This window comes from Corvus moneduloides, chromosome 21 (genome assembly GCF_009650955.1).
Source record: "Corvus moneduloides isolate bCorMon1 chromosome 21, bCorMon1.pri, whole genome shotgun sequence".
Lineage (NCBI taxonomy): Eukaryota > Metazoa > Chordata > Aves > Passeriformes > Corvidae > Corvus > Corvus moneduloides.
The window spans coordinates 4,180,343-4,208,229 of NC_045496.1; the positions used below are offsets into that span (position 1 = coordinate 4,180,343).

General features: G+C 46.6%; 1 protein-coding gene across 3 annotated transcripts in view; it reads left to right on the plus strand.

The window, feature by feature from the left end:
- Nucleotides 1-25,113, plus strand: part of DDX31 (DEAD-box helicase 31) — a 43,576-nt gene extending 18,463 nt beyond the window's left edge. For 2 of the 3 annotated variants that reach the window (XM_032130835.1, XM_032130836.1), the window contains 5 exons: nucleotides 131-270; nucleotides 5,677-5,758; nucleotides 11,997-12,108; nucleotides 17,217-17,397; nucleotides 24,684-25,113. In XM_032130835.1, the coding sequence (XP_031986726.1) occupies nucleotides 131-270; nucleotides 5,677-5,758; nucleotides 11,997-12,108; nucleotides 17,217-17,397; nucleotides 24,684-24,834 (666 nt within the window). In that variant the 3' untranslated portion in view covers nucleotides 24,835-25,113. The remainder of the gene's footprint in view (nucleotides 1-130; nucleotides 271-5,676; nucleotides 5,759-11,996; nucleotides 12,109-17,216; nucleotides 17,398-24,683) is intronic. The other variant, XR_004244070.1, reaches the window with a different exon arrangement.
- Nucleotides 25,114-27,887: the final 2,774 nt, after the last annotated feature.

Here is a 27,887-nt window from a genome sequence, read left to right on the forward strand (position 1 = left end):
TACAAGCAGCCCAACTCCTCGGGAGGTGCAGCGTGTGGGGGTGTGCCTTTTGTTCCAGGTGAGCGGGCTGGGGGTCTCGTTTATAATTAACACGCTGCATCCTGTTAATTCCTCCTTCCCCTTTCCCAAGTACAACGCTCCGGCTTCACCTGCGGAATACATCCACCGGATCGGGAGGACGGCGCGCATTGGCTGCCGCGGGAGCAGCCTGCTCGTCCTGGCGCCTTCGGAGGCAGAATATGTCAGCTTGCTGGCTTCTCACAAGATTAAGTGAGTCAGAAACGCGAACAAAAGTTTCAGCTCATCCTTGCTAATTAACCTTCCGTGGCACTTTCAGCGGGACTGTGTCTCGTGCAGGTTTTAATAAGAATTTATTAATTCTTGTGATCCAGGCCTGGCCCCAGACTAGCAAAAGGAGAAGAGGGGAAGTGTGTGAAAATCATCAGCCTGACATGTTGTGCATGAGTGAATGTGCGTGGTGAGGGGCAGGGAGGAGATGATAGTCGGAGATCCTTTGCACTCCATTGTTTTCTCTCTGGCCCTGGGTTCAAATCGTGACTATGTGGAGATCACAAGTCAAACGAGCCTGTCAGATGCTGCCTGGCCATCTGCCTGCATGGCACACCATATTGGCAGAGACTGTGCTGGCCCTTTGGGAGAGATCTGGGGGAGAAATTGCTGGGGAGCTGTGGGTCATATCTGGCAGATAATTGACGAAGATGTGTTGTTTAAGTGGCTTGTGACAGGAATAGGAGAGGCTTTGGCAAGTGCTGAGAGCCCAGTGTGGTCCTGAAAGGCAAAAAGGGAGGGTGGGCTCTGCAGACCCAAAGTGGGGTGTGCTTCCAAGCCTGGGAAGGCTCCTCTTAACCAGCTCTAGCTTGGACTTGGGAGTAGACAGCAAGGAGAGCAAGCCAGGCTCAGTAAGGACCAGCCCAGTGTGCAGTCAGGTACCTGATGGCCGACACATGATGAGATTTTAGTCCAGCTCTGCTTGCACAGTGGTCTTTTTGTGGAGAAAACCCACAACTGGCTGCTCAGCATCGCTAGGCAGGATCTCCAGCCTCCTCAGCAGCCAGCTGGGTGTTTGTGCCTCCCCTTGCTCCCTGCTCTGCTGTCTCTCAGCGTTTGAGAACATCAGCAGAGTCCCTTCAGTGTTGTAGCAGTGTTGATGGAGCCCTGTAAACTCATGCACAAATTAGTTCCCTTTTATTTCTTGTGTTTCTGTCGGGTGGAGCTGCTTGGAATCTAATTTGGTTTTGCATCCTTGAAACAAACAAATGTTGGCAGTAAATACAGGCTTATTCTAGGCTGTGAGCCATTTAGTGGTCTAACAAAGAGCCATCCATCATCCCAGGTAACTATCTATTAAGCAGACACCAGCAAGACATGGAAGGCTAAGCTGACAGGGGTTTTTTTCATGTAACAAACAGCACTGACATTTAAAGGTGAAATCCCACATAATTGTGAATTTTTAACTCCAAGTAGAAAGTTCTATTTTTCTATTTTCTAATATTTTGGTAGTGTTAGAGGAAGGAGAGGGAAATTTCCTTCTTTTTTATTTTAAATGTTAATGCTTTTATCCAATGCTGTTGTTTTTTAACAAGTTTAGGGAAGTGTCACTCAGGCTGGCAATTACATCTGCTAAGGAGACCTGCTGTTGAGCTGGCCATGGTCTTCAGGAATCTTGAAGACTCTGAATAAGCAAGGGAGGTTTATGCGAATTTATTTTTCCTTCACTTTTCAGAGCCAGACAACTCTGGGGATTGCCTTTTCTTGGTTGGTTGTTTGTTTTATGCTCTTCATAAAATGTGCTGCCCTGCAGATAAAGGACTTGCCAGAAAGGAGTGTAATTTGCCTTCCTTGACCCCCATCTTCAGAGGGAAGGCAGTGAGTGCCTGACGGGCACGGGGCGATTCGGCCTCTCTGCAGCCGTGTGGCCTCCGCTCTTCCCACGTGGATGAGGAGAAGGGGCACCAGGATAGAGCAGGGAGCTGATGAATTACTGAGAAGATGCAGGAAGGCAGCTTGAAGCTCAAGGCAGCAAGTGCCATCAGCACAAATTGCCGTTACCCTTCATAAACAGAGCATTATGATGATAATCCTGACAATTTAATTCAGTGCGAGGGCGAAAGACAGCGTGTGTTGGACTGTCACTGAGCCTCTTAAGCACTGCTCATTTCTGTTCCTTTACCCTAAGTCTTTGTAGCTTTTGACTTGGTCTGCACAAGTTACTGGAGTTGGCTATTTTTTTTTTTTTTTTCATTCTTAGCCTAATTTTTGAATCTCTGGGATTTTTGTCGAGGATGAGAATGTGTTGTGAATCTTTTTTTTTAATTTGTTGGAGTTTTTTTTCCTTTTTTAAATGAAATTCCCACTGGGTTTATTGAAATGTAAATACTTCATAAAATATGTATTTTGAAGAAGACAAAGCATGAGATGTGTCCCTGCAGCTGGTGTAAATGAGCAGTGCTCTGCTGGTTTACAGGGGATGAGGATCTGACCCAGAGTTTTTTCCTAAACCCCTCCACCCACCCCAGCATGCATGGGAGTAAGTCCAGGAATGTTGAGAGTCGGAAGTAATGAGAGCAGACGTGGCTTTGTTCCTGGATGAAAATCCACTTCGGAATTAGAGATGACTGCCTTTGAAATTGGAAATCGCTCGCAATTAATTTTCACCGGTACCTGAAGCCTCTCCTTGGCTTCCAGTGTGGAAAAGCAGCGTTAGCCTTTGCCAAAACGATCTCACTTTGGCTCTGCTGAGATCAGTCATTCCCGTTGGGGCTCAGGAAAGCTGCCTCTCTCTGCAACTTTCTGTTTGGGCTTTGTGTGGCTGGAAGTTGTGGCTGCTCTGCCCAGCTGTATGTGGATGTGCAGGCACGTGCACACTCATGTTTTCTCTGCATTCCCTCTTTCCTTTTTTTTCTTTAAAAAAAACGGGTTAGACTCCAAAATGTTCTGTCTCAGCTCCAAGCACAACTAACAGATTTCCCTTCAAACGGAGGAGGCAACAAGCAGAAGAAATGTGAGGTTCACTTTCTTTTTTTTCTTTATGTCTCTTCTAGTCCCTTCAGCTGCAATCTCGCAGTGCCTGCCTCGACAGCTATCAGATAATTTCTTTATCTGCTAACGGCGGCCTAACTAATTTATAAAGGAAGAGGCATCACCGTGAAGGCACAAGTCGTTTCCCTGCCTGCTCTGGGGTTGTGCTGTTCCCCCCTCCCGGCTCCCTCGCCTGCTCCCTGCTGTGAACCCAGTTCAGGGATCTGTTGCTGGCAACGCGCCAGGCGAGGGGAGGACCCGAGAGGGGGTGACAACTCTGACAAATCAATGTCAAAGGTTTGACATTTTCATTCACAACGGTGTCAAAGCAACCTTTGCAGGGGGAAGGGGGAGGTCTGCTTTCCTCTTGCTTAAGTGGTTGCCATTTATGTTTTAATTTGCTGTTATACGTCTCAAAACCAAACAGAGAAACCCTCGGTTGTCGTTTTATGCTCCATTTCCCTTTCTCCCCCATCGCTCCCCCGCCTTTCTCTGCATCCTCTGCGAAGGAATCTGTGCGTGGGCTGACCCAGCTGCACATGGTGGGGCTGATCTCCCTTGTAGTGTGTCTTATGGCCACTCTGGCCCATCCCTTCCAGGCTGGATGGCTGTTCCTCTGGAGCGTCTCCTTTCCTTATGCTGTGATGCTGAGTTGGCTGAGGTAAAGGCAGATTGCAAAAGTAAAGGTGTTTGTTGCTTTAACTGGGAAGGATGGGGAGCAGGTGAGGATCACAATATCCCGTCACATGGTGTGGCAGAGATTCCTCCATTCCTGCTAGCCATGTGTTAGAGAGTTTTGAGTGAAAAGAAAGAAGATACCCTTGTGGTAATTTCTTTCTGTACTTTACAAACTGAGTATCAGCAACGCTTCCTTTCAGAAACCACAGGTGTCTTTCTGACCATCTGAGATTCAGGAATCTGAGAACTGTTGGACCCCAAAGATTTCTCTTTTCCTTGGATTGGTTTTAATCCCAAGTGAACTCCTTGGCTTCTTTTCTAGAGATGACCTTTGCCCATTACTGAAAATTTTGGCCCAGACATCAGCTTGTATGATCTGAGTAATTCCCTTGGAAATGGGACCCAGTTTGGATGCAGCTGTAATATTAATGGCCTGGAGCTGCACAGCTGCACCTGTGCTGTCACCTGGTGCACGTGCATCCCCTAAGACAGTGTTAAAGAGGACAAAGAATTTGTAGTCTCCTGTAAATGCACCTTTAAGCAGGACTGCTTACTTGGAAATGAGGCAGGTTTGTAAGCATTTCCATATCTGGGCCATAGCAGGACCCAGCAGTGCCTTGCAATCAAGACTGGAGAATAAATCATCTGGTTGAGCTTACAGGAGGAATGTGAGTCGACAGAATGAAAATAAATGCCCAGTGTGAAGCCTGGCTAGGACAGCTGACTGAGTCTCCTGTATTTAAAAAAAGTGCTGTGGGGTCCCTAATGGGCTGGGCTTTGGCTTTGCACTTCAGATGAGAGGGAAGGTGAGTTCTCAGAGCAGGGAAGGAAATCAAACTGTGTGGCTGGTGTCAGAGGTGGCATTTGAGGCTATAAATGAATTGGAGGGTGAGTTTGTCCATTGGGAAGTGCCTCTGAGCTTTGACCTGAGCGAGGTAGCAAGGAGCTAGAATCATGTGGGATCCTGTGGGAAAGGAAGAGTGATGGAAGCCCAGAGGGAAGGAAGCTGCAGGAGAATTGGTTTGATAGGAAAAGTTCCCCCAGGTTTTGTTGTTGCCCTCTGAGCTTGAGTCACTGTGAGAGGAAGGAGCTGTGTCTTTGCACAGCTTTGGTTTTAGCTCTTCAGTTTTGTGAGTGTGGTCACTAACATGGGTGGAAACAAATGTGTGTAAACAGGAAAGCATCATCCTTTGAGTGAGGGTTGAGCACTGTGTCTCATTCCAGAGACTCTGGAAGCTAAATTGGAGGAGACAAGATGTAGCAGAAGTAGCAAACTAAGTGGAGCAGGTGTTTCCAGCCTGTGTGTGCCTCAGTCACTCTCTTTCTCCCAGCTGCACAACCGACCTTCTGCTCCTGCCCACGGCATTAAGTGAAAAAAGAAATGTTGGACAACCCCTGGGTTCAAAGTGGAGGTTGCAGATCTTTTTCTTTATAGTTACAAAGCAAATTTACAAGAAGCATTAATGTTATGAGCTGCTTCAACTCTGTCTTGAGTTTCTTTTGGTGAAAAGCATAACCAGGTGTTTCCCAATTGTCTTGCTGCTTCTCAGTGCAAGGAAAGAAAAGTTACGAAAATAATGGAAGTGCAATCCAATTTATTTCTTTAATCAGTTCCTCTTGGTTGAGAGCCAAGGAGACTTTCAGTGGGTGGAAAGTCCACCCTCAGTTATTTTGATGCTCTCCTAGAATTGGAGTGTGTGCTGGTGATTTAAAACAGTGACAAGATTGTGGGTTCCTGTGTCTCTGTGCCACTGAAAGCACTGGTTTGGATTTTACAGTAGTTCCACTTTCAGGGGTGCTGAGGGAGTGTCTGGGCTAAGGCCTCGCGTATTTCAGGAACGAATTCTTAAGCTGAACTGTGAATCTCAATGGTTTTGCTCTCCATTACCAGTCTGTGCCTCATTCCATGCCATGTTTCAAAGTAGGAGAAATAGTAATTTTTTATCTTCGTTGCTTCAGTGTTTCAGAGCTAAAGATGGAGAAGGTGTTAGCCAGCCTGATGAAAGATGATCGCTTCAAGTTGCACAGACCAAGAAGAAAGGTGAGTTATTCTGGTGCTTTGGAATTGCTCCAGTTTTCACTTGCCAGTTAAACATCACAAGTATTCCTGCCTTAGCGTCTGTCTTTACATCCATGATGTCAGGCACTGTAAATAATTATAGAACTACCTTATATCACAATATTTCAGTCTTTTGTTGTTCCCAGAAAGCAGTTTCTTGCTAACTCTTCAGCAAGTATCTTTGTAACAGATAGGGAAGGTTTCTGGATGCAAAAGCTCTGTGCTTTTTCCCACACAATGTTTCTGTTTTTCTTGTGTTTTCTGCACTAAAATACTGTTGGAGATGACAAATGGTTCTAAACTTCTCTGAAGAAACAAGGAAAATGCATTTGGTGATGTGTTACATAGGGCTTTTTATCATATGTATTTACTTGGAGCCTAAAACAAAGCTCCCTGGGTCGACAAGCACCTTTTTATTGACCTGGGCAAGCTTTGGGTCTGCCTTCAAGTTGCTAATTCACAGAATTCACTCATTTGCAATTGATGTCTCGGGCGTTGCTGCTCTCTGGCAAATTAAATCCTGCAAGAACCTGCATTTTGAATGGAAGTCAAGAATGTGTCAAGCATGATGCAGCACACACTTTTTTCCCCTCTTGTTGCTGTTTTGCCTGCTCGTGCTTTTGTTACCCCGTGTCTGAGGCGCCTCGTTGCCGGCGCTGGCTGGTGGGAGCCGTGGTGTTCCTGGTAAACACGCTTGTGAAAGATGTTCAGTGCTCCTGCACGCCCTGCACCTCACAGAAAGCCACATCTGAGCTCAGCTGAGGTGCAGCTCTATTTAAAGCTCTCTCCCACCACTGTTTTTGGCTGAAATCAGCCTGTAATGCATGTGTTTTAAATGTCTGGATCATGCCTAGGATATGATCTCTTAATTCAACCAAGTTCAGTTGTGCTTTGTTACTGCAGAAATTATTTTAAATAGTTCTGTGTATAAACACTTTCCTTTTCTCCCAAATGTGCTTATAGGGTGGGGGGGTAACTTCAGATTTCCTTTGCAAACTTTTTCAACAATACATTTATGCAGAAATTGCACTTTAAATTTGTTACTGGCATGGGACAGAATATTCTGTTCTGGACTGGGTGACAAATGTTACTTCATGGGAAGTGGGCAAAAAAGAGAATGTGTTTTGTTGCAGGAAATTATGATTTAACTTTTGAAAAGTGGCAGGAGGAAATGCCTTTTTAGCAACAAAAACCTAACCAAGCCTGCTTGCTACCAAAACTGATCAAATCGGTGTTTCTACCATGCTTTCAAACTGTCAGATGCTCTACGCATTTAAGCACAGAATTTTTTAAATACTCTTCTTTTGGCTTTCTCCCTTTCTTTCCAAAAAGCTCTAAACCCAGCCCCTCTTTGAAAGGAGCAGTTGCTGGTTTGGCTCAGCAGGGCTGCTGGGCAGGCCCTGGTGTGCCAGGTGCTGCACGGAGGAACTTGCACACAAGGACTTGGTTCCTTCTGCTTTCAAAGGTGGGATTAAATCCCTCTTTTCCCTCTGCATCAAAGCGAGTGGGATTTTGCTGTTGCCTTCAGTGGAGCTGAGATCCATCCACTGTGGCTGTAGGATGGTTTTAATCTCCTGCAGGAACTTAGAAATACGGAATAACCAGTTTTATGTGACTCAATCTGAAAGAATTGAGATTTAAGAATAGCGTTTCTCTTCATGGGAAAAATTCTTTATCGTTTAATGGGGATGAAATTACTGCAGTTCTGTCAATCCTTCAGGAATTACTTGAAAAATGTGTTAAATGCAATCAAGGGCTCATCCTGTATGTTAGCTCCACGTTTTATATTGCCATGGAGACTTTGAATGGTCAGCTCAGAAGCTGCAGGGGCATTTCCCAAGTTTTCAGGAGGATTAATCTCTATGAAATTCCCTAAATTTGCCACATGGACAGCACAGTGAGCTGGGAATGCAGCGGGACATTGCATGGGACAGAGGGGGATTGAGGAGGTGTCAGGAGGAGCTGAGACTGATCCCGTTGGGATGTTGCCATTGGAGGGAGGTTCAGCTCTGCTGCTCAGCCCTCCATGCTCTTGAGTCATGTATATATTATAGTCCTCCACACAGGAACCTCATTATGATGCTCTTCAGTCCTCATTGCCTCAACTCAAGTCCATTATAAGTACCACGTTGGAACATGTATTTTTTGGGCTTCTGTGTGCAGCCAGGGAGCAAGCTGAAGTGCCTGTAAAATGTATATTTTATATTTAGGTATATGAAATATATATGTGGCTATGTCTGGGCGTGTGAATGTTCACCTACCTACAAAGAGAATAAATTTGATCTTTCAACTTTTATGGAGGGGGGCATGGGGGACTTGGTGAGTTCTAGAGAAGGTGTGTGGAGGTTAGTAAAAAGTTGTTATTAAAACAAAATCCTTCATTTTGTTTTGAAGTATAATGGAATCAGGAGATGTTACAGCCAGGCTTTTTGGTGGGTTTTCCCCATCTTTCTATTTTTTTCTTTTTTTTTCCTGTTTTAAGAATGAACTTTTCTACCTCAGCCTAGTCTTACTGTGATTCAATTTTTCTTTTTCATTATCATGTTCTCTTAATGAAATCAGAAGTTTTCAGTACTTATCCCAACCTCTCACACCTAAAATCTGCCATCTTTATCACTGGAAGTTTCCTTCTTCTGACAGAAATCCATGTGTCTTTTACTGGTGGAGTTGGCATTTTTGGGAGTTCCCCTGGTTGAATCCTGACTTTTTTCCCTTGCATTTCTTCTTTTAGCTTATAAATATTGTTATTGTCCACAGTCTTTCTGCCAGTGGTTTGGGATCTGCCAGAACAGGCTTTTAAGGAATCACAAGGTAGAAGAAGTTCTCCTATCCCACTGTTTCTCCATGATGGCAACAGTGCTGCTTGTTTAACAGAGGGAACAAATTTAGATGGGGAGCAGATCAAGCAAACCTCTGGGGTGGGCTTTTATCTTTGGGGTCTTGGAAAAATGTGTGAGGTCTCAAATTAATTGTGCTGCTGATCCAAACCAGGATTAAAGCTTGCTTGTGTGAGTAAGGCACATGGAATGGTTTCCATGCCCTTCCAGTAGCACTGATTTATTTGATCTGTCCAGACACTCAGTCGTGGGCAGGTTTTATTTTCACAGTTTGCCTCTTGAGTCAGTTTTAAATCTAGGATTTTTTTTATTTTTTTTAATGGGGTGGGGTTTTTTGTTTTTTTTAGATGAACCTCCCTGGAAGACAGGAATCAAACACAGGTTTTTTTCGTGCCCATTAGGGTGCAGTTTTAAAATGAGATCTGTCTCAAGGGCCTGAAGGGGATAAAAGACAAGGTGGAGATGGGAGGAGGGGAGAAGCTGTTTTCCGAGGACATTATGTTTCCTGCCATTTGCTTCTTTTTTATTTATATCTCTTGCACTGACCTCACACTTTGGAAATTATGCACCTAGTTTTTTATCCCTCATTTTTGTCTTACTTTTTTTTTTTATTTTCCCCCAGCACCAGGAAGAAGAGATGCCTCATTTTGAAACCTAAAGGGGGGAATAAGAAAAGTCCTTTGTAATATATTGCCATATTATCACTAAATCCCCTGACAGTTGTGACACAGAAGCAAGTCACCTGTCACTTAAGCTTGAGGTCTCTTTAATTTTCTCCTGGAATTCGCACCAGGCTGTCTTTAATTTGAGGCCTTTATTGGAATTCTGAAACCTTTCTGCCTCCCCGGTGCTCAGATCTATTCTGAGTGCTGTTACAGAATGTATACAATAACCAACACAGGGATTCAGAGGGGGCTGAAGCACTGTTTATTTAACACTCTGGAGGGATTTTCGTGCTTATTCGGTCCTGGCTACCCGGCTTTCAATATCGCTTTGACAACCGTTATGCCCTTCTCATTAATTTTAAACAGTTAAAACACAGGAAAAAGAGAAAAAGTTTTCATTATTAAAGTGCTTTACTTTTTAATAACAGAGGATTCTGTCCGCCAGGGGAAAGGGCAAACCTCACTAATTTCACATTCATATTAAAAAGCGCTGGGAAGGTGACACTTGGTGCTGCCAGGAGGCTTAACAAAAGGAAAGTGCTGGGGGCCGGGAGGAGCAGGCGGGGCAAGAAAGTTTTGTGTTTCACGTCAGTGGAAACTTGGTAGTGACAACAAGGAGTGGCCACTTTGGGGAGGCAGCTCCACTTGGGGCTCATTAAACCTCTGCAGAGGCCCCTGGGCTGGGGATGGTCTCAGCTGATGGACCGGCACACCTGAAGTCAAAGGCACCTCTGAAAGGAGTGTCCAGAGAAGGGCAGCAAAGCTGGGGAAAGGTCTAGAGAGTAAATCATGTGAGGAGCAGCTGAGGGAACTGGGGTGGCTGAGCCTGGAGAAAAGGAGGTTCAAGGAACTCAACTCCCTGACTGACAGGAGGGTGCAGCCAGGTGGGGGTCAGGATCTGCTCCCAGGGAACAAGGACAGGAGGAGAGGGCACAGCCTCAAGCTGTGCCAGGGGAGGTTCAGGTTGGACATCAGGAATAATTGGTTCACTGGAAGGGTTGTCAAGTGTTAGAAGGGGCTGCCCAGGGAGGTCTGGAGTCCTCATCCCTGGAGGAGTTCAAGTAAAACTGGACGGGGCACTCAGTGCTGTGGTTTGGTTGAGAAAATGATGGTCAGTCAAAGGTTAGAGTCGATGATCTTGGAGGTCTTTTCTGACCTAAATGATGCTGTGATTCTGTGAGCTGGGTTGTGAGCCCTTCTTGAGGGGATTGGGAGACAGCAGGGACCAGAAATCTGGGAGACTTCCTGTGTTAAAATAGCCAGGTTGTCTTTGGATGTGCAGGTGGACAGCCTAGGCAGTGAGTGAGCAGGAGCTCCAGCCCCAAGTGTGTTTGCTTTGTTGAGGAATAACCCAGTGGCTGGAAGCTGTGGGATCCTGAGTTCCAGGGAGGAGGGCACAGTGCAGGGCATTTAAACTACATTTGTGGTCTGTCTCTGGGCACATTTACTGTTGGGTACAGAGTGGCACATCTGGGACAGCAGAACATCTTGTGTCAGGTGCTGGCAGCCCCCATGGTCATTGGGGTTTGTGGTGTCAGTGGGATGTGGCTCCTCTGGACTGGCAGCAGTGCAGAGGAAAGAGGGGTTTGCAGCATTAGCATGCAGATCTGCCAGAGAAGAACAACAGGATTGCTGCCTTGGCACAGGCCTCCTCCAGAATCCCAGGAGCTGGGTGTTTGTATTCAGTCAGCCCTGCTCGGATGAGGGGTCTGACCAGTATCAAGTTGCTGCCTTGGATCTGGCACTCTTACACTTGGATGCTGGTTCCTCTCTGAGTAACCCTGGAGAACTGTGGCCCTTTTCTGGGAGAGGTGCACATCCATGGATGCTTGGCTTTGCACTTTGCTGTCAGCTTTCCATCAAAAATTTCACTGGTTTTCTGCTCCACATTTCCTTTCTCTGCCTGGATCCCTTAGAGAGGGACAGAGCCTCTCTTCTCCTCCCAGTAACAGCTTTGCTCCCAGAAATGTTTGTTTTCCATTTACTGAACTGCATCCTGCAGTCTGATCCCAGGAAAGCTGGAACACGTGCAAAATTGCTCTCTTGGCCTGAGGAAGTTTATTCTGTCGTGCCTTTGGTGCGAGGGGCTTGTCCTGCTCTAGAGGAGCCAAGTGATGGCAGGTCCAGTCAAATATGTGTTGACAGTGAGAAAACTTCATGTAGAAATCCATGCTGGAATTCATGAGAAGTTCATTTGGTTGCCTTTGTTCACAGGTGCTGAATTTGGTCTCTTCTCTGGAGCTTGGGGGTGAATGTGGATCTCATAGTCTCCTGCCCTGGGTATTTTGGGGAAGTGCCCAGGGGAACTTGGACTACCACTCTGAACCTGTTAGTGTAGGGTCTGGGGGGGAGTTATTCCAAATAACTCCAATGGAAACAAGCAGCGGGATCCAGCCTGTTGAACCTGAAATCAAAAAAAAAAAAAAAAAAAAGGGAAGGGGAAAAAAAAGCAAGGGAAAAAGATACGTGATAGATGTTAGAAAACACAAAATTAAAACTGATTTGTTCTCCCCACCACACGGCGCTCACTGGCTGCTCTGACTTTAACATCTTTATCTGGATTTTTTTTTTTTTCCTCTAGTAATATTGAGAGGATTACCTTTGTTGGCCCCTGGGTAGTTGCTGTGTGATTTTACTGTTATTAAATCTATTGTAAACTGCTTCATTATTCCTGACTCAAATTCTCTCTTTCCTCTAATCCTCCCACCTCCCTGGTAGAAATCCTGTGGCGAGAACCCTCAGGAAGTCCAGGAGAGGGCCACAGTCCTGCAGACAAAATTTGAAAATCACGTCCACTCCAGCGAGGGGACTGTCCGGTGGGCAAAGAAAGGTCAGTGTGTTTCCTTCCACTTATCCCACAGGGGCTCAGATGAGCTGCCAAGGTTTTCTTCTGGGGGCAGAGCATCAGGGAAAAGGCCTGGAAGAAACATTTTGGGGCCGTTGGGCTCTGCAGGGGGTTGAGGTGGGCCCAGAAGGCTTTGTGGTGATATTAAATGTTAATTTCTGGTGTTCCCATATTACGTGCAAATGAGATTTAGTCTTGGCTTTCAATGGGATTCACATCCAAGGGCTCTGACCCAATCACAGGAGCGAATGGGTTGTGTGTGTTACGCTGGGAAGGGCATGGGTGACTTCCTCCACCACATCCTGGTGCAATTCCCATCAGATGCCTTCAGTTCACAGCAGGGGGGTGAATTTGAAGCCTGAAAGACAGGATGCAACTCTGACCAGGAAAGGATATTGGACTGGAGCTGGTTGTGTGGGATGGGAGATAAATGAGAGAGGGGGCAACAACTCAAAAAGGCAGGAAGAATAAAAACTGGGATGGACTTGATAATTGTAACTGTGTGCAGATCTGGGATTTGATCTGCCATCTTTTCCAAGATGAGCAGTGTAAGAGACTTCCTTTCTTCCTCTCCGTTTGGAAAATCCAGAGGAATTGGGAGAAAGATTTAAAATTTGCTTGGGGATGTGGTAGGAAAAGAAACACTAAACTGTCTCCTGAGAGGAGCCAAAATGGTGGTGCAGGGTAGGCAGTGTGGGAAGTCAGGCCCCAGAGCTCCTGGCAATTACTTGGAATTTGACTGAGTTCCTGAGACAGGTCCACACAATGCAACTCTTCATGCAAGAGACTAAGCCATTCTTGCTCACAGTATTTAGGACTGGAGCCTTTATCCTTTTTTGTGTCTCCCCACATCTCCCTTCCTGATTGTTTTCTTTTTTACCTCGTTGCTCTGAGCCAAGTCCTGCTCTCTAAACTTGTGTAGACGTTATTTCAGCTCTGCAGCATTTCCAGTTGAGAGGGGTGCTGGTGAGATGAATTTTAATGGTCTGCATCATTTCTGTTCACCATTCTGTGTACCTGCTGTGTGCACCTGCATACAGGTGTGGGACAGGTGTGCCACATGTGCTCAACTTCTGAAATCACCTTCTAAGGGGTCCAAAACCAAATGGGGATATTGCCCTTTGAGCTATACGATGTCTGGAGAAACTAGAGAAGGGAAGGCTGTTCTCAAGATAAAAGTTAAGTTCAGCATGAAAATTATTTGGAATCTTGAGAAGTGATTGTTCAGGAGGTCAAAGGTGCTGTTTTTTCTGAGTGTTGTACTCGCTTTTTAGCTGATGACACAGCAGAGCAACCAGAGCACCTCCTGTGACTGCCTGCTTGCCCCAAATGATTCTGCATGCTTTTCGTGATGTATGGCTGTATTGAGGGGCAAGGTATTTAAAATTCTGCTGTTTCACTCTTTGCTCTCCCCCCCTGCTACTGCACGTCCCTGGGCTGAAATCTCACCCCACCTCCAGCAGTGACAGTGCTGATTTCAGTTCTTTGGGGCTTTCAAACACGTTCCTCATGCAGTGAAAGTGTTGGACTTGCTACACAAGCAGCTTGCACCCATTTTCGGGTGTATGGTGTAATTACTCTTATAGCTGCTCTTTTAAATCCATTTACAATCTTAATACATGTGACTTACCATGATCATAGTCCTTCATTCTGCATGGATGAGCTTCTTGTTGTTCCCTTGGGATTTCTTGTACACCATGCAAACTTCTAACCTGAAATGCCTGTGACAGGGACAACCAGTGAGTGACTCTGGTCACACCTAAAAAAACCTCTGTGGTTCCTCTCCACTCAGTGTCACTGTGCACACACCCAGCCACACACACTTGTTGCTGACCTCAGCATGAATAACTTCTTTAGCCACAGAAAATACATCAGGAAATGCTGAAATGTTGTGCATCCCATTTATCTTGTACAGGAGCACTCCACCTCTTTTTCCAACTCTGCTATCTACGTATGCAAATTTTCCATTGCTGAGTGGCTTCCATAAGCCCCTCTTCCTCCCCTCTGAGCCAGGCATCATGAATAATTAACATGGCAGCTGGCTTTTGCTTTCATGGCAGACAATCAATTGGAAACTGTGCCAGAGATGCATTTGTTTCTCTCTCTTTTTCTCTTTTCCCCCATTTTCTGACCTAGTCAATGTTAATAAGCAGTGTTTGCACTGCAGCCTGCTTTCAAAAGGCAAGTGGCTCCCTGCCCGCTCTCCCCTTCTGGCTCTGGGTCCCATGTTTTTCAGACTCAAATCAAATGGTTCAGGGAAGGTGCTGCCCTTCAAACTTGATTGACTGATCAGCAGTGAGATGGGTGGGAGGAGGGGTCTGGCTGGGCCCTGCTACCTGAAGGATGAACCTCATCAAGAGTGGAGCCCCTTTTGGGAAGTGGAGGATGCTCATCCCAAGGCTTGCATGGGTGCTTCATTTCGGAGCTGTGGGGCCAGAAAGAGCTCAGGAGACTGATCCTTTTTGCCCTTAGGGTTACAGAAAGGATAAGGAAGCAAACCCTGCTTTTCTCCTCCTGGTTACCCAGTTTTACAGCAGTTGAGCATTTTGCTGCCTCCTTTCTGTCCTCAGTGCCCGTGTGTGGAGAGGGACAGCAGAGTCACAGGAGCCCAGTGCTGTGGCACAGTGCTGGTGTCCATGGTGGTTTTGGTGCATCCCTCCCTCCTGCTCCCACCTGCTCTGGCAAAGTGCCTTCCAGTTTATCCAGCCCTGCTGAGGCTGTGCCCTGGGGCCAGTGCTGGGAGCTGGCTGCCAGCTGAGAGCCTGGTGAACAGGTTATGTCACCTGTCTCCCTTTCATATCTCATTACCCTCTCATCCCCTGTTTGAAATAACAACAAACCAACCCTTCTCACCCCCATTTATGTATAGCACACCGGGTTTTTTCTTTTCTCCTTTGATTTTCCACACTTATATTTCCTGTAGAAAAATGGGGATGCACAAGTGCGAAGGACCAGTCTAAATCCTCTGTCTTACATGAGCACAAGTCCAAATCCCACTCCAAGCCAGTACATGTTGCCTTAGACTTGTGTTGGTGTGGCAAAAACTCTGAACAGCTCGGGCAGTTTGTTCTGTGGCATCAAGATGAGGAACCCTTTACTTGAATTATGGCCTGACCAGCTCTGTTACCAGTCTTGTTTTCCTAAAGCTCTGTCTCTTTGATGACAAAATCATAAAAGAATTTCAACTTTAAAAAAAAACCCAAAAAACAATAAAGCTTTCAGTATCTAGCCACTCTAATTGCACATAAAAATCAGAAAACATGTCTCTGGCAACACTGAGAGGTCTAAAGAGCTGATAGTAAAGATTTTAAAAATAATCTCATCCACAAAGGTCTTAATTTCAGTCTTGTGGGTGCTGTAATGAAGCTCTGAGCTGCTTGGAGGTGAGGCAGTTTCCTGGGCTGGGATTTTGACCTGCAGGTCCAGCCAGGCTCTCAGTTCAGCTCTGGGTGAGTGCCTTGCAGCTCTCCCTGGTTCTGTGTGCTCTGACTCAAAGCTGTAGCTGATACAGATGTCTGTCAGGACTTTGGGAAAAGGGGAGCCTTTGACACTTCGATTCTCTAACTCTGATCTGGGGAGTTGGTACCAGCAGCTTTTCCTCTCTGCATGGCTGTGGGAGGTGAGCTCAGCCTTCATAATAAGGGGATCTTTAGTATCAGCCATTTCAAATGTTGTGAGACAGGCAGCTATATTAGCTCCAATGGGACTGAATTCAAAGCGGGAGCAAGTTCTTATTGTTCCCTTTGAAGAGTTACATCTTCTCATAGGTGAATTTGACCAATAACTTTATGAAAAAAAAAAAAGCAGCAGAACAGGGTTTTTGAGAGCATTTGAGCAGGTTTATAAGCCCTCAGAAGGATGGCCTTCAGACGAGACACCGAGACAGCATTTGGAATTTAGCATTCTCTTTTTTGGGAAAACACAGGTCTCTCGGTGCTCAGAAGCCTCTAAAAGAGCAGCATTGTGAAATTGGGAAGAAGGTGCAAAAAACTCAATCTCTTCTTCTCATCGATTGGGAAAAGGAGTTCGCTTTGCTCAGTAAACAGAGCTTTGATGGATTCCCTGGGTCCTTCCAGGAGCTGATCTGCTAAAATGACATTTTTATTACTGTTCATAAACTCCAATCTCCGGCTGCTGCCAAGAGATTAGACATAAGCTGTGGGCAAACTTGCTGGTCTGGTGGCTCAACAGGCAAGGGCAGGAGAGGTGAGAGTTTAGAGCATGCTGCTGTCGGGAAGGAGAGGGAGAGGAAGATGCAGGTGGTGGTTTGGAGTGAGGGCTGGGGGGACACAGGAGGTTTAGCAAGCAGAGGAGCAGCAGGGGATTGAAGGGAGGCATTTTCTGAGCTGCCGAGTTTCCTTGCTGGAAGTCCCTCTATTCCCAGAGCAGGGGACAGCCCGGGTGTAGTTAATGTTCCGGGGATGGGGAGGAGCAGAGGTAGTGCTCATATTAGTGGATGATTGTCTTTAGAGCAATGAGCCCTGAGGGAAGGGCATTACAGGAATATAAAGATGGGAAGGGAAATTTGCACACAGTTCTATTATTTTTCCCTTTTGAGAAGGTGAGCTCTGCTCTCAGTGTGCTGATGAGTCAGGAAATCCATCCGGCTCTCAGATATTTATAAGGGACTAGCTGGTAACTGGTGAAAAATGCATGGACTACTGGGACTCTGATATCAGAGGAGTCTTCCTGTGCCATCTCCATGCTTCTCTTTCTTTGTCCCTGCATCTCTGTTCCCACTCTCCTCTTATCTGCTGCCACTCAATGACTCTTGAGAGATGTGCTACAAACATCACCTTTTGTGGCCAAAGGGGTAGCCTTGCAGGAGGCAGCCCCAGTGCAATTCAGTGGAGCTTTGTTTCAGTTCCTAACACCTCCCCAGCACCTACCTTCCCCTTTTGGGATTGTACTAGTACTATGCAACCTTCACAGATTTTTAACATGCCAACCTCTTCTGCCAGCTGCTGACCAGAAGGTGTCCCAAAGGACCAGACCGATGTCCTTTCAGCTGGAACAGCTGAATCTTTAAGTGTGTATATATATAAAAATGCAGCAGCAAAGGGAATTCACTGGGTTTTTTTTCTTCCCCTCAGCACTGCAGTCTTTCCTTTGTGCCTATACCGCCTATCCCAGGAACCTCAAGCACATCTTCCACATCAAATCTCTTCACCTGGGTCACGTGGCCAAGAGCTTTGGGCTGAGAGATGCCCCACAGAACCTGACTGCTCTTCCAACTGCAGGCTCAAAGAAGAAAACCAAACCAGGACCAAAAAGGTATGTCAGGCTGATGTTCCTGAGCCAAGGAGCACCGGGTGACGCGCTGGGCTGTGCTTTGCTCCTCAAGGTGGTTGTGCTTGCTCCAGGAATCGAGTGTAAATCAAAAGGCAGATCTGTTGGTAGAAATGATCCTTCTGCAAACCTATAGGTGTGAGTAGTTCTGGCAAAAGCATTTCTGAAAAATCCTGTGGGATCTTTCCCAGGAAGAGTCTGCAGCAAACCCAGAGTTGCAGCTCTGTTCCCTCTGGTGTGTGCACGGGGCTGTTCTGGGTACTCCTGTTCTGTGTAAGGAATTGGAGACTCCCCAATGCTACTGGAGGAGCCCTGAGCCCTCTTCTGTGCTTGCAAGGGAGCTGAAGGTGCTCAGTGCATCTGATCCTGGCTCCTCTGAGTTGGTTCCACAGGACAGATAATCCTCTCTTTTGGGATCACGATGCTAAGGACAAGCTGTCTTCCCTGGTGCAATGGCAGGATCCTAAACCTCTGGCTTGCAGTAAAATCACTGCAATAATTCAAAGGAGGAAAATCTTTTTTCATTATCAGCAACAATTGTGACTCTTTCCATGCAATTGTTGCTACAAACTCCGTTAGCAAACCTTAGCCATTCAATTAAAGCACTAATCCACATAATTGTTCCAGGGCTGGGCACTTCTCTTGCACATGTACCTATCCTGTGAAAAGAAAAAATGCAAGGGGAAGGGATTTTAAAATAAAAAGTTGGAGCCTGCATTGTCCTGCTTTCAGAAGCCACCAGGGACAGGCCACTGCTCTGCCTCCTGCTCCAGCTGACCCTCCTCAGCAGATGGGCAACAGGATGGGAATGCCCCTGTGAGCAGGGGATTTAACGGAGCTTTATTTCGGGAAGAATAGCCTGATTAGCTGATAAAGAGCATGTAAGATGGTATGGGGTGGGCTTTGATGTCTTGCTGGCCCAGCAGGGTGTCAAGCTATGACTGACAGTAGCGTGTCACAGGATTACTTGGCCTGTAACAATGCCTCTCTCTGTTCCTGTGATGTTGCTACTCTGTTAGAGCTACTTTTTCCCTTGTTACAAACCTCTTTTAGACGGGGGTTCCTCCTCCCCAAGTCTTCATCCCATTATAGCACAGACAAGCTCAGGATACAGTAGGTATTTACACGCAGGACTTGTCGGGTTGGGGAATGTGGAGGTGTTGGAACAAATGGTCTGAGAGTGATTTGAGAGCTCATTTGCACGTGGATCATAGAATTGCAGCTCAGGGAAAGTGGGCAGACTTTGCACAGCTCAGTCACGGCTCAGGCTCCAGATTTCAAATCTGGGAGCATCTGGAAAGTTAAGACTCTGCAAAAAATAGCCAAAGTTGTGATGGGCAACAATTGTTCCTGCCCGTGAAACTTGCTTCTAATCAGCTTTCTGTGTGTGTGCTTAAAAAAAATAAATAAATAAAGAGAGAGGATATATTAGTATTTATAGGATAGTTTAGAGAAAGTGAATATAGATTCAAATTCAGTCTGCACTTGCATAAATCCAAGATAGTTCTATTAACTTAGAGAATTGCTTTTGATTTCACACTGACAAAGCAGAAAGCAAAACTCAGCCTGCCATTTAGAAGACAAATAGTTTCTAATTGTAAAATGCAAGGCTTGAAATTATAACAGCACAGCCACAGAGCAATCATTTTAATTATATTTCTCACATGATGTTGTGAGTGTTGGTTGTCGTATTACACATTGTCTCCCAACATCCGATACTGGTTTTTAATCAGGCTGCTCACTAAAGCCTCATCTCTCAGCACCTGCCTAGAGAATAAAGAGCAGGTGCTCCAGGTTGAAAGTGGGGTAAAGGCAATCATTAAATGTTTCCTTAAGAGGACAAAGAAAACTTTTCATTTCTTTTGAAGTCTCCTTTTGTGCTTCGCGCCTCCTCGGAGAGCCTGCTTGGGGAAGGTGAGACAGTGAGAGGGAGCAGCCAGCTGTGTGATGTTTCAGTGCTGAAACGTGGGAGCAGCCCTCTCCTCAATGCCCATGTAAGCTTCCATGTATTTTTCAGAGGTCTTTGTGCAAACCAGCTGTCCCCTTAGCTGTAGTGGATCTTGCAAAACCCAATCTGAAGATGGAACAATAATCGCACGCGATGTTTTTTGAAAGTTGCAATGCTGTGTTTAGGTGAGAGATGAGCACAAGAACCAGATACTGCATATTGAATTACAGTACAGCAGCTTAGTGAGTGTCTGGGCTCATGCTTTGACTGCAGGGTAGAGGCAAGGAAGCTGATCCCACTTCCATTGAGGGATTAGCTGTCCTTGGTTCACTGTGGAGTCGCAGCACGCCGAGGAAGTGGCTGACAGGCCAGATAGACTTGTCTTTTGACTCCTTCACAATGCAGATGCCAAAGACCCACTGCCATTCCACCATGCATCCCTGTGCTGCTCAGTCCTTTGCATTCTGGATCAGTGGGCTTTCATGGGAATCTGTGGCAACTGAGGGACTGCTTTCCTTTTGAACTCAGGAAAGCCAGTGTGTGCCCCCAGAGGGTTTCACTGCAGGGAGGAGTTGCAACTTAATTTGGCTTTTTTGTGAGTTCAAGCCATAACAAAGAAAGAGATGAATCTTTAGTTCAGCTGATTCTGTGGAACAACTTGCTACAGGAATCTCAGATGCAAGAAATGCTCAGAAAGATTGAATTTACTTGTGAGTATCAAGAATTGCTACAGCATATGCAAAAAGTGATACAAAAACAAAGGTGAAAACCCCCTCGTGCTTCAGAGTTTAAGTCCAACCCTTAACTAAAACGGGATCAGGAAGAGGTGTCCAGGGTGCTTCTGTTGGAGAGCACTGCTGTACATCATTATCACAGTGCCATTGCTCTGATGTGAGGATGGGCATGGCCTGAAGGCTCTGGCTGCAAGATCATTGTGTTAATTCATTCTTCAGCATGGTCAGATAGAATCAGACAACTCCTGGGAAATGGACCTTGTAGCCCTGTGTCTTCCACATGGTCAGGGCAGCAGTTTCCTATGGGTGAAAACTTGTAGCCTTTTACCTTCTCTCCCACCTCACATCCTCAGTTCCACTTTTGAACATCTTGGCATGGACAATTTTGAAAAGACTAATACAGGGCTTGTGACTCAGGGCTGCAGCTGGGTCTCCCTGCACAGAAACTGTCTCATCATTAGAAGCACTTTGCCTGCCAGTTTTTACATGCACATTTAGAGCTTTCCTGGTATCACTGAATCAGTCAAAATGCAAGTTTGGAATTCTGCCCACTGGGAATTTCACTTGGTTTGGGCAGTCTGCTCTAGAAAGCCAAACTGGAGCTCAGGTAAGAGCATGTATCCATGGGCAAATGGAGCCACAAATTAAGAGTAAGAGACATGGCTGCTGTGAAAGGAAACATCACCATCGCTCTTCCTTAAGGCAGTCTAGGGACACAGGTGAGACCTGGTTACCACATCATGATGCTGTAAAAAAAGTCCTCTTATGAAATTAAAGTTTTATAGTTATAAAATCCTCTGATTGTTTCCTGCATACAGCAGTGCCCTTTGTTACTGTCCTGTTCCACTGTGGCTGCAGCACAGAGCCTTTGCTCCATCTCTGTGCAAGTTAACAGCTCTGCACAAAGAGCTGGAAAACCAAAAATTGTCATCTCTCTAACTGAAGTATATTCTGTCCTCTAGGCTGGGAAAGGGCCTGACAGAAGCAAGACCTGGGAGGTTCCCAACCTCCCAGTGCTGCTTTTGTCCTTTTTCCATACGGTGAAGACCAAGGCATGAAAGTTCATGGCAGTGAAAGTGGGACTGGGGTTTCTGTGTAGCTGAAATGCATTTGACTTCAGTAGGGCAAGGTGGGCTTTGCGGTTCAGCACGTCCCAGTGTGGAGACCACCCTGCCCTGAGTGTTCTGGAACAGGTTTGGTGCTCATTCTGGCTGGGTAATAATTTTCCTCAATCTTCTCAAGCGTCTGCATCAGCTGGGAACAGAGGACCTGGGCCATCTGTTGACCTGTCGAGAGCAGGGTAGGATTGCTGATGGATTTCTTGCCCCCACTCTGCAAAAACAACAGCAGCAAAACCAACCCAAACAGGGTTGCATTGGCTGCAGATGGTTCATCCAACGCTGTGAGTAGGAAAAGCAGGTGTTGCAGCAGCCTTGGCCCAGAGGTAACCCAGCTCTGCTGCTGGCACAGTGTCAAGGAGCTGTTGGAGATGCTGTCAGGCAGATTGATAGTGCAATCCACATTGAAATGTTTTCTGATAAATGGAACAGCCTCCTCGGGTCTCCTCCAAAGACACACCATGAGTTCTGGGACTGTGCGTCAGAACTTCATCCTCCTCCTTGCTCAGCTGGAGCAGTTTGGGAGCCTTTGGTTGCTGCGGGTGCTCTGAGGTGGTTAAAGGTCCCTACACCTGGGCACTGCATTGCAGCAGCACCTCACACAGCAAGACAAAGGAACAGGCAGTGATGCCAACCAGGTTGAGAGACACCTCTAAGAACAAGCTCGCTCACCACTGAGGTGAAAAGATGAGCAGAGGCAGCTTCTGAGCCAGCAAACAATACCCAAGGAACCCTTGAGCAAAGCAGACTTGAGAGTCAAAGGGCCACAAGACCCAGGAGAAGGAGACCAGTTCCAAACCTTTCAGATTTCCTCAGAGATGGGTTGGGCAGCACCAGCATCCCTAAGATCACTGTGGCTCCTGAGTGGGGAAGGGGAGCAGCATGCTGGGAATAGCTCTGTAAGTGGGTGTAGAAGGGAACTGAAGCAGAGGAAAGAAGGATTTTACTCTTTCCTTCACTGGACACTTTTTCTTCCAGATGTTCCTCTCCTGCCTTTTCCTCACTCAGTGATGTAATTAGCAAGATTCCCAAGATTCTCATGTTTAAACAGTGAATAAAATAATTCCAGTTTTTTGGAGAAGAATAGATTTTTTTTTTTTTTGCCTTCAAAACTTTGGCCTGGTCTTTTCCAGCCTTTCAGGAGATAACAAAGTCATCTGGGGACAGACAGTTCCTCTGTTTCTTTACTGTCTCTCTGCTGAGGGTCTTGGTACCAGCTTTTGGGAGGTTGCAGCTTAATTACAGATGTGCACAGGCAGCTCTAAACCTGAGTCTTTTGTTCCTTCCTCTGTCTCAATATACCGTGATACCTAGACATGAGATCACAGCAAGAGATGCTGATAATCCATGTGTTTTTCCAGTGATGGGAACATGGGTTCTGTCTGTGTTGCAAATGCAATCTTACATTTACAGCCTTTCTGTGAAGCTTTTTGCCACAGTATCACCACACAGCTCCCTTAAATTAACATCCCACCAGCCCTCAGCAGCAGGGAAAACACAGGGAGCTGGGAGAATGGACATGGAGGCCAAAGAGATGAAATACCTTGCCCAGGGATGCTCAGGGGATGAGTGTTAAGGCCTTGCTGGTTCTCCTGGGCTTTGTCTTATAATGTTGGTGAGGAAAGGTGCCCTGTGGTTATCTTGCTGCTCTGGCAGAGAGCCCCAGAGACTGTCACCAGTTGAGCACAGAGGGGAATTGACAGCTTTACAGCAGAAATCAGGGCTCCTGAGCTGGTGCACTCTCCTGGTGTGCTGTCACTGCAGGCTGGTGCTGGTGCTGTTGCCTGTAGCTCTTCCATCTCGTGGTTAAATGGGGCCTTGACAGCTGTTTTTCTTCTGTCTGTGATGAGCACAGGTTCCACAGCACAACTCCATTGATTTTTGTGGCCCTGGGTTAGAGGGAGAAAGCTCCCTTTTCCCTGCATCCCTGCTTTTCAGTGTACAGCTGATCACCTCAGCAGGAAGTATTGATTTACTAATTGGGCAGCGATTTCACCTGATTGATAATAAAGTGTTGGACAACCTCCCTGCTGAGCTGCAGCTACTGGTGGATTCCTTGTCCTTTTGCAGCAGATAGTTCCCTGTTGTTAAGTAAACTGGTCTGTTGCCTGGAAACCCAGGAATTACTGTAGTAAATGCTTGGAGACAACAATCGAAGTGTCAAATAGGAACTTTACCCACTCGTGGAGGGGGCTGAGCAGAGGCTACACCTGCACAAGCTGTGGGAAGGGAGCAAGCAAATACCCCAGGCAGCCAAGAGTTCACTTCCCTTGTCTTCCCTGTGTGTTTGGCCTGTTGAATGCGTTAATCCATTGCTGCAGCCAAAAATTCTTCCTTCTCCTCAATCCCCAGCATGGGTTTGGACACCTGAAGGGACTTTTGAGGCAGTGCTGTTGTAAGGTGTCACCTTTAGGACTGCTGAGTCCCTGTGTTATCACCAAAGCACGCTGGCGTGGCTGTGGGGCTGCTGTTCAGTTCCCTCATGTGCAGAGGGACAGACAGATTTCTGTTCTGTTTTTCTGGAAATACTTGAGATTTGTTACAAGTCCTTACTAGAACTTGCTCAGAGAAGGGCACCCCTGGAGGTGTTCAAGGCCAGGCTGGAAGGGCTCAGGTTGGACCTGGTCTAGTGAAAGGAGCAAGATGATCTTTAGAGTCCCTTCCAATCCAAACCAGTCTGTGACTCTGTGATGATAAAGAGGAGGGTGGAATATGCCAACACCAGTAGCTGTGGACACCCCGTCGTGCCCAGGACCATGGGAATGAGGTATGGAATGACTTTTGCCCAAGGTTATAGAGCAGGACGGTGGCAGAACTTGTGGTGGAAAAATGCTGAGTGAGTTTTTATATTTATAGCTGGCAGTTTAGGGCTGCAGGGACATCCATGTTGGAGTTTGGTGGCCAGGCAAAATGCAGCTACCCCTCGCAAAAGCCAGTCTCTGGAGAGGGAGGCTGTGAGGTGCATGTGATGGCTGCAGGACACGGCAAGAAAAGATCTGTTGGGTTTAGACTCATGACATTCTAATATTTTCCCTGGTTTGCTTGGGAGGGGGTTGTGTTTTCAAGCTCTGAATTTAAGCTCTGTTTATAAAATGCTTCTATTGTTCAATGTCATCAGGCTGTTAGGTTGTTGTTTATTATTATTATTATTATTATTATTATTTTATTTTCAAAGTGCTGTGTCACCTCATTCATCAGCCTTCAGGCACACAGGCTTCCCTCCTTCTCCCCGCCACCCCTGCAAGAGCATTTGTACAGAACAAAGGATTGCTTTTAAAAACGCCATGATATTTTGCCACCTTTGTGAAAACCTGTCACAACAATACCTAATTTTGCATGAGACAGAATTTCAAATCAAGCCTCAAGGAAAGGGAGCTGCTCCTTCTGTAATGCACGACTGTCAGTGGCATTGCAGGAACCCACCCAGCAGGAGGAGGGGATCTTAATTCCTCTGCTCTTCCCTCTGCCCAGGTCTGAGCTGCTCAAGAAGACCCACGGCAAACGCCACCTCGCTGAGATCCTGCGCTCTGAATATTCCAGTGGGATGGACACCGCTGGAGCCAAGGTCAAGAAGAAGAGGAAAAAGCAGAGAAAAGCTGGCAACCAGCAGATTCCAACATAAGCCAGGGCCTTCCAGTCATTGGCTGCAAAAGCTGCTTGAGTGCCTCAGCCGGGGGTCAGGGTGACCTGCCAAATCAACTGAGGAGTGCTTCAATTTATCAGGCAAATGTGGGAGGGATCCTGGGCATCTTGGCCTCCTCCCCTTCGTTGGATAGGTCCAAATGGAATGGAATCTAGGCGTGTCCTGTTGTACTGCTGCAATCAAGTGTGGCCTCCTGAAGATGCGCCGTGCTCCTAAGGTGGCTTTTTAGCAAGAAAAATAAAAAAAGGTTAAATATGATTTTCAGAGGAACGTGGTGTGTGTGCAACATAAAAGTGAGGTAAGAGTGAGCAGGCAGGAGGTGCTTTTCTGTTTAAGGAGCACTCCACAATCGCTTCACTTGGCTGTTTCCAACCAGGTGAAGGTGGCAGGAGAGGTGTCCCAGGAGCACAATGGAGAGGGGAGGCTGCCCTGTCCCGTGTCACTGTAAAGGGAGCACTTCTGCTCTTATCTCAGGTAATGAAGCCACATTGCTGCCACCTCCTCTCCTGTCCTCTGTGCACTGGGGCAAGGTCTGTCCCTGGTCACTGTTAGGCAGAATTGCCACCTGCAATGATGCCAGTGGCAGGATTGTGGAGAGCTCTTCAGTGTGGTGACACACGGTCACTTTGGGGCAAAGCTCATGGGCACAGAACTTCCTGTCAGAACTCCTGAGTTTGGGAACAAACGTTGTCACTGTGGGAAGGAGCCAGAGTGCAATGCAGCAGTCTCCAAACTTCTCCTTGCCTGCAGCATGTTGTCATTCCAAATAATGTCTCACCTCTCTGAACATTAAAGCCTTTGCAGGCTCTTGCCAACACTTGCCAGTAGTGACCCAGCCTTTTGGGGTTCTCTGCCTTGCCTGGGCCTATTTTGAGCTAATGGATTTCTCTTCTTGCTTTTCCCACTTGCCATCCATCTTGTTCCCATCAGAGAACTGGGACACTGGATGTCCCCAAATGTGCTGAGACTGGCACTTGTTCACCATAGTGTGTGAAGTGAAACCCAAACTCCCCTGAGTGGAAGTGCCCCCAAAGCCTGCAGGAGATTTCCCAACCCCCCCAGCTCCTACAGGTGAGCACCCATCTCCTTCTTCATGTTCCTCCCTCTGCTTCTTCCAGCCCCTCCTAGAACACAAGCACGAAGCAGGGCACAGGTGAAAACAGCACAAACCCTGCCAAAACACAACTTCCTGCTACCTGCACGTGTCTTCCTCGAGGAAAGGGGTGAGGAAGAGCAGCCCACTCATGACCTGAGCCAGGCATGTTTAATGCAGAAGCAGAAAATGCTCAAATAGTGGCAATTGCAGATGTCAGAAGGAAAAAAAGTACTGAAAAAGGAGTATAAACAGATGAAAATGATGCCTTGTAAATGCAGAATTGAGGGCACCTACTTTGGGCTGTAGTGAGTCATACAAAGGCTTGTAGGAGAGAAGCAATCAGCCCCAAAGTATTTAATTTCTGAAGTGAAGGTAACTTTTGAGAACCAGAATTTTTATTTCCTCCCAGGCAGTTATAAACACTCTGATTTCACTGCAATACTTTTTTGAACGCTTCTGAAAGATTATAAAAAGGCTCCAGTATCAAATTAACCATGATTTTGCAGAGAGAATGAAGTTACAAGCATTTATTAGATTAAAATAAAATCGCAACAAAGCCCACCTGATTTTGTTATGAGAACTGTTTGGAAGAGCAATCAGGTTTAAGGCAAATGTCAACTTAAACAGAAAAGAAACCCCTGAGGATGAAAATGACTCAGAGTGATGCAGAGAGTGTAAGTTTGGGAATGATCTTGTGCATGAGGGGAAAATACATGACCTTCACCTGGCTGACTGTCACGCAGGAATTAATAGGGACTATTGGCAAATTCATGATAGTGGGAATAAAGGCCAACAGCCATAGGTGAGAAACACCAGGAGATCTCACTGCTGCCTGTATTAACTGGGCATGAAACAGTACAAATGGTTATGATGAATAAAGTGATTTTTTTTTTTTAAATGTAAGAGTGCCTTTTCCTTTCAGCTTCACCATCTTTAGTAGATAGGGCTGGATTACTTGTGTGATCAGGGAAAGGGAGAGGAGGAGATTGTTAAATAGGAAAGAAAAGTGTTAAAAGAAATGCACATGCACCTCAAGTTAAGCCAAGTTTGCTTCCAATAAACTTGAAGGCTGATGAGCAAAATGTGTTTGAATTGTGGCTGGATGGGCAGGAGTCAAATTCTGCACTTGGGCAGCTCCAGATTGGCTCTGAGCTGGCTTCACCCTTGTGCACCACTCAATTCAGGAAGAACCTGGTAGGTTTGGAGTTGAGTTGTGCTCAAATCATCCTTTCATTCAGGCAGGGCAGGGTGTGGTGCTTGGAGCTGTGAGCTGCTGTAGAGTTCCATCATTTCTATCACCTGTGAGTCTCCACCACCTGCAGATCACCACCACCTGCAGGACCAGGGTGTTGTGTGTGTAGAGGCTCCCAAATCCTCTGAGCACCCTAATGCCAGAGGAGCTGCTGGGGGTGACAGTGGATTGCCGTGGCATGGAGCAGGTGGATGTTGCCCTGAACTGCTCCTAAATTTGTCCCCTCTTGCTCTGAGGTATGTGGTGTGTGCTGAAGGGGTCTTGGCTGGGTGAGAGCTGCCTGCTCAGCTGGCAGGGGAGGGGAGCTGGGTTTGGCAGTGTCAGTGGAACTGCAGCTTTGGTTGTGGCTTTGGTCAGGTTTGCTTGTCTGGATTGTGGTGGAGGGCAGGGGCCTCACTGCCCTGCAGCCTGAAGTCCCTGTGTTTGGTCTGGAAATAGTGGCACTGTGTAACTTTTCTACAAAGCTGCCTGTGAGTCAGGTTTGGGCTTAGTTGGGTTTGCCTTCCCTTCTCTCACATGCTGAGATTGCAGGAGATGCTCTTGTGCCTTTTCTCAGCTCTCTTCTGGCTCTGTCTTTTACCTGTTGTAGGGGTTCACATCCTCTCCGCTGCAACTGGAGCATCTTGAGCTCACACTGCAAGGCTTTGGATTAGGAAGAAGCAAGGAGGTCACCTTGGGGCAGGG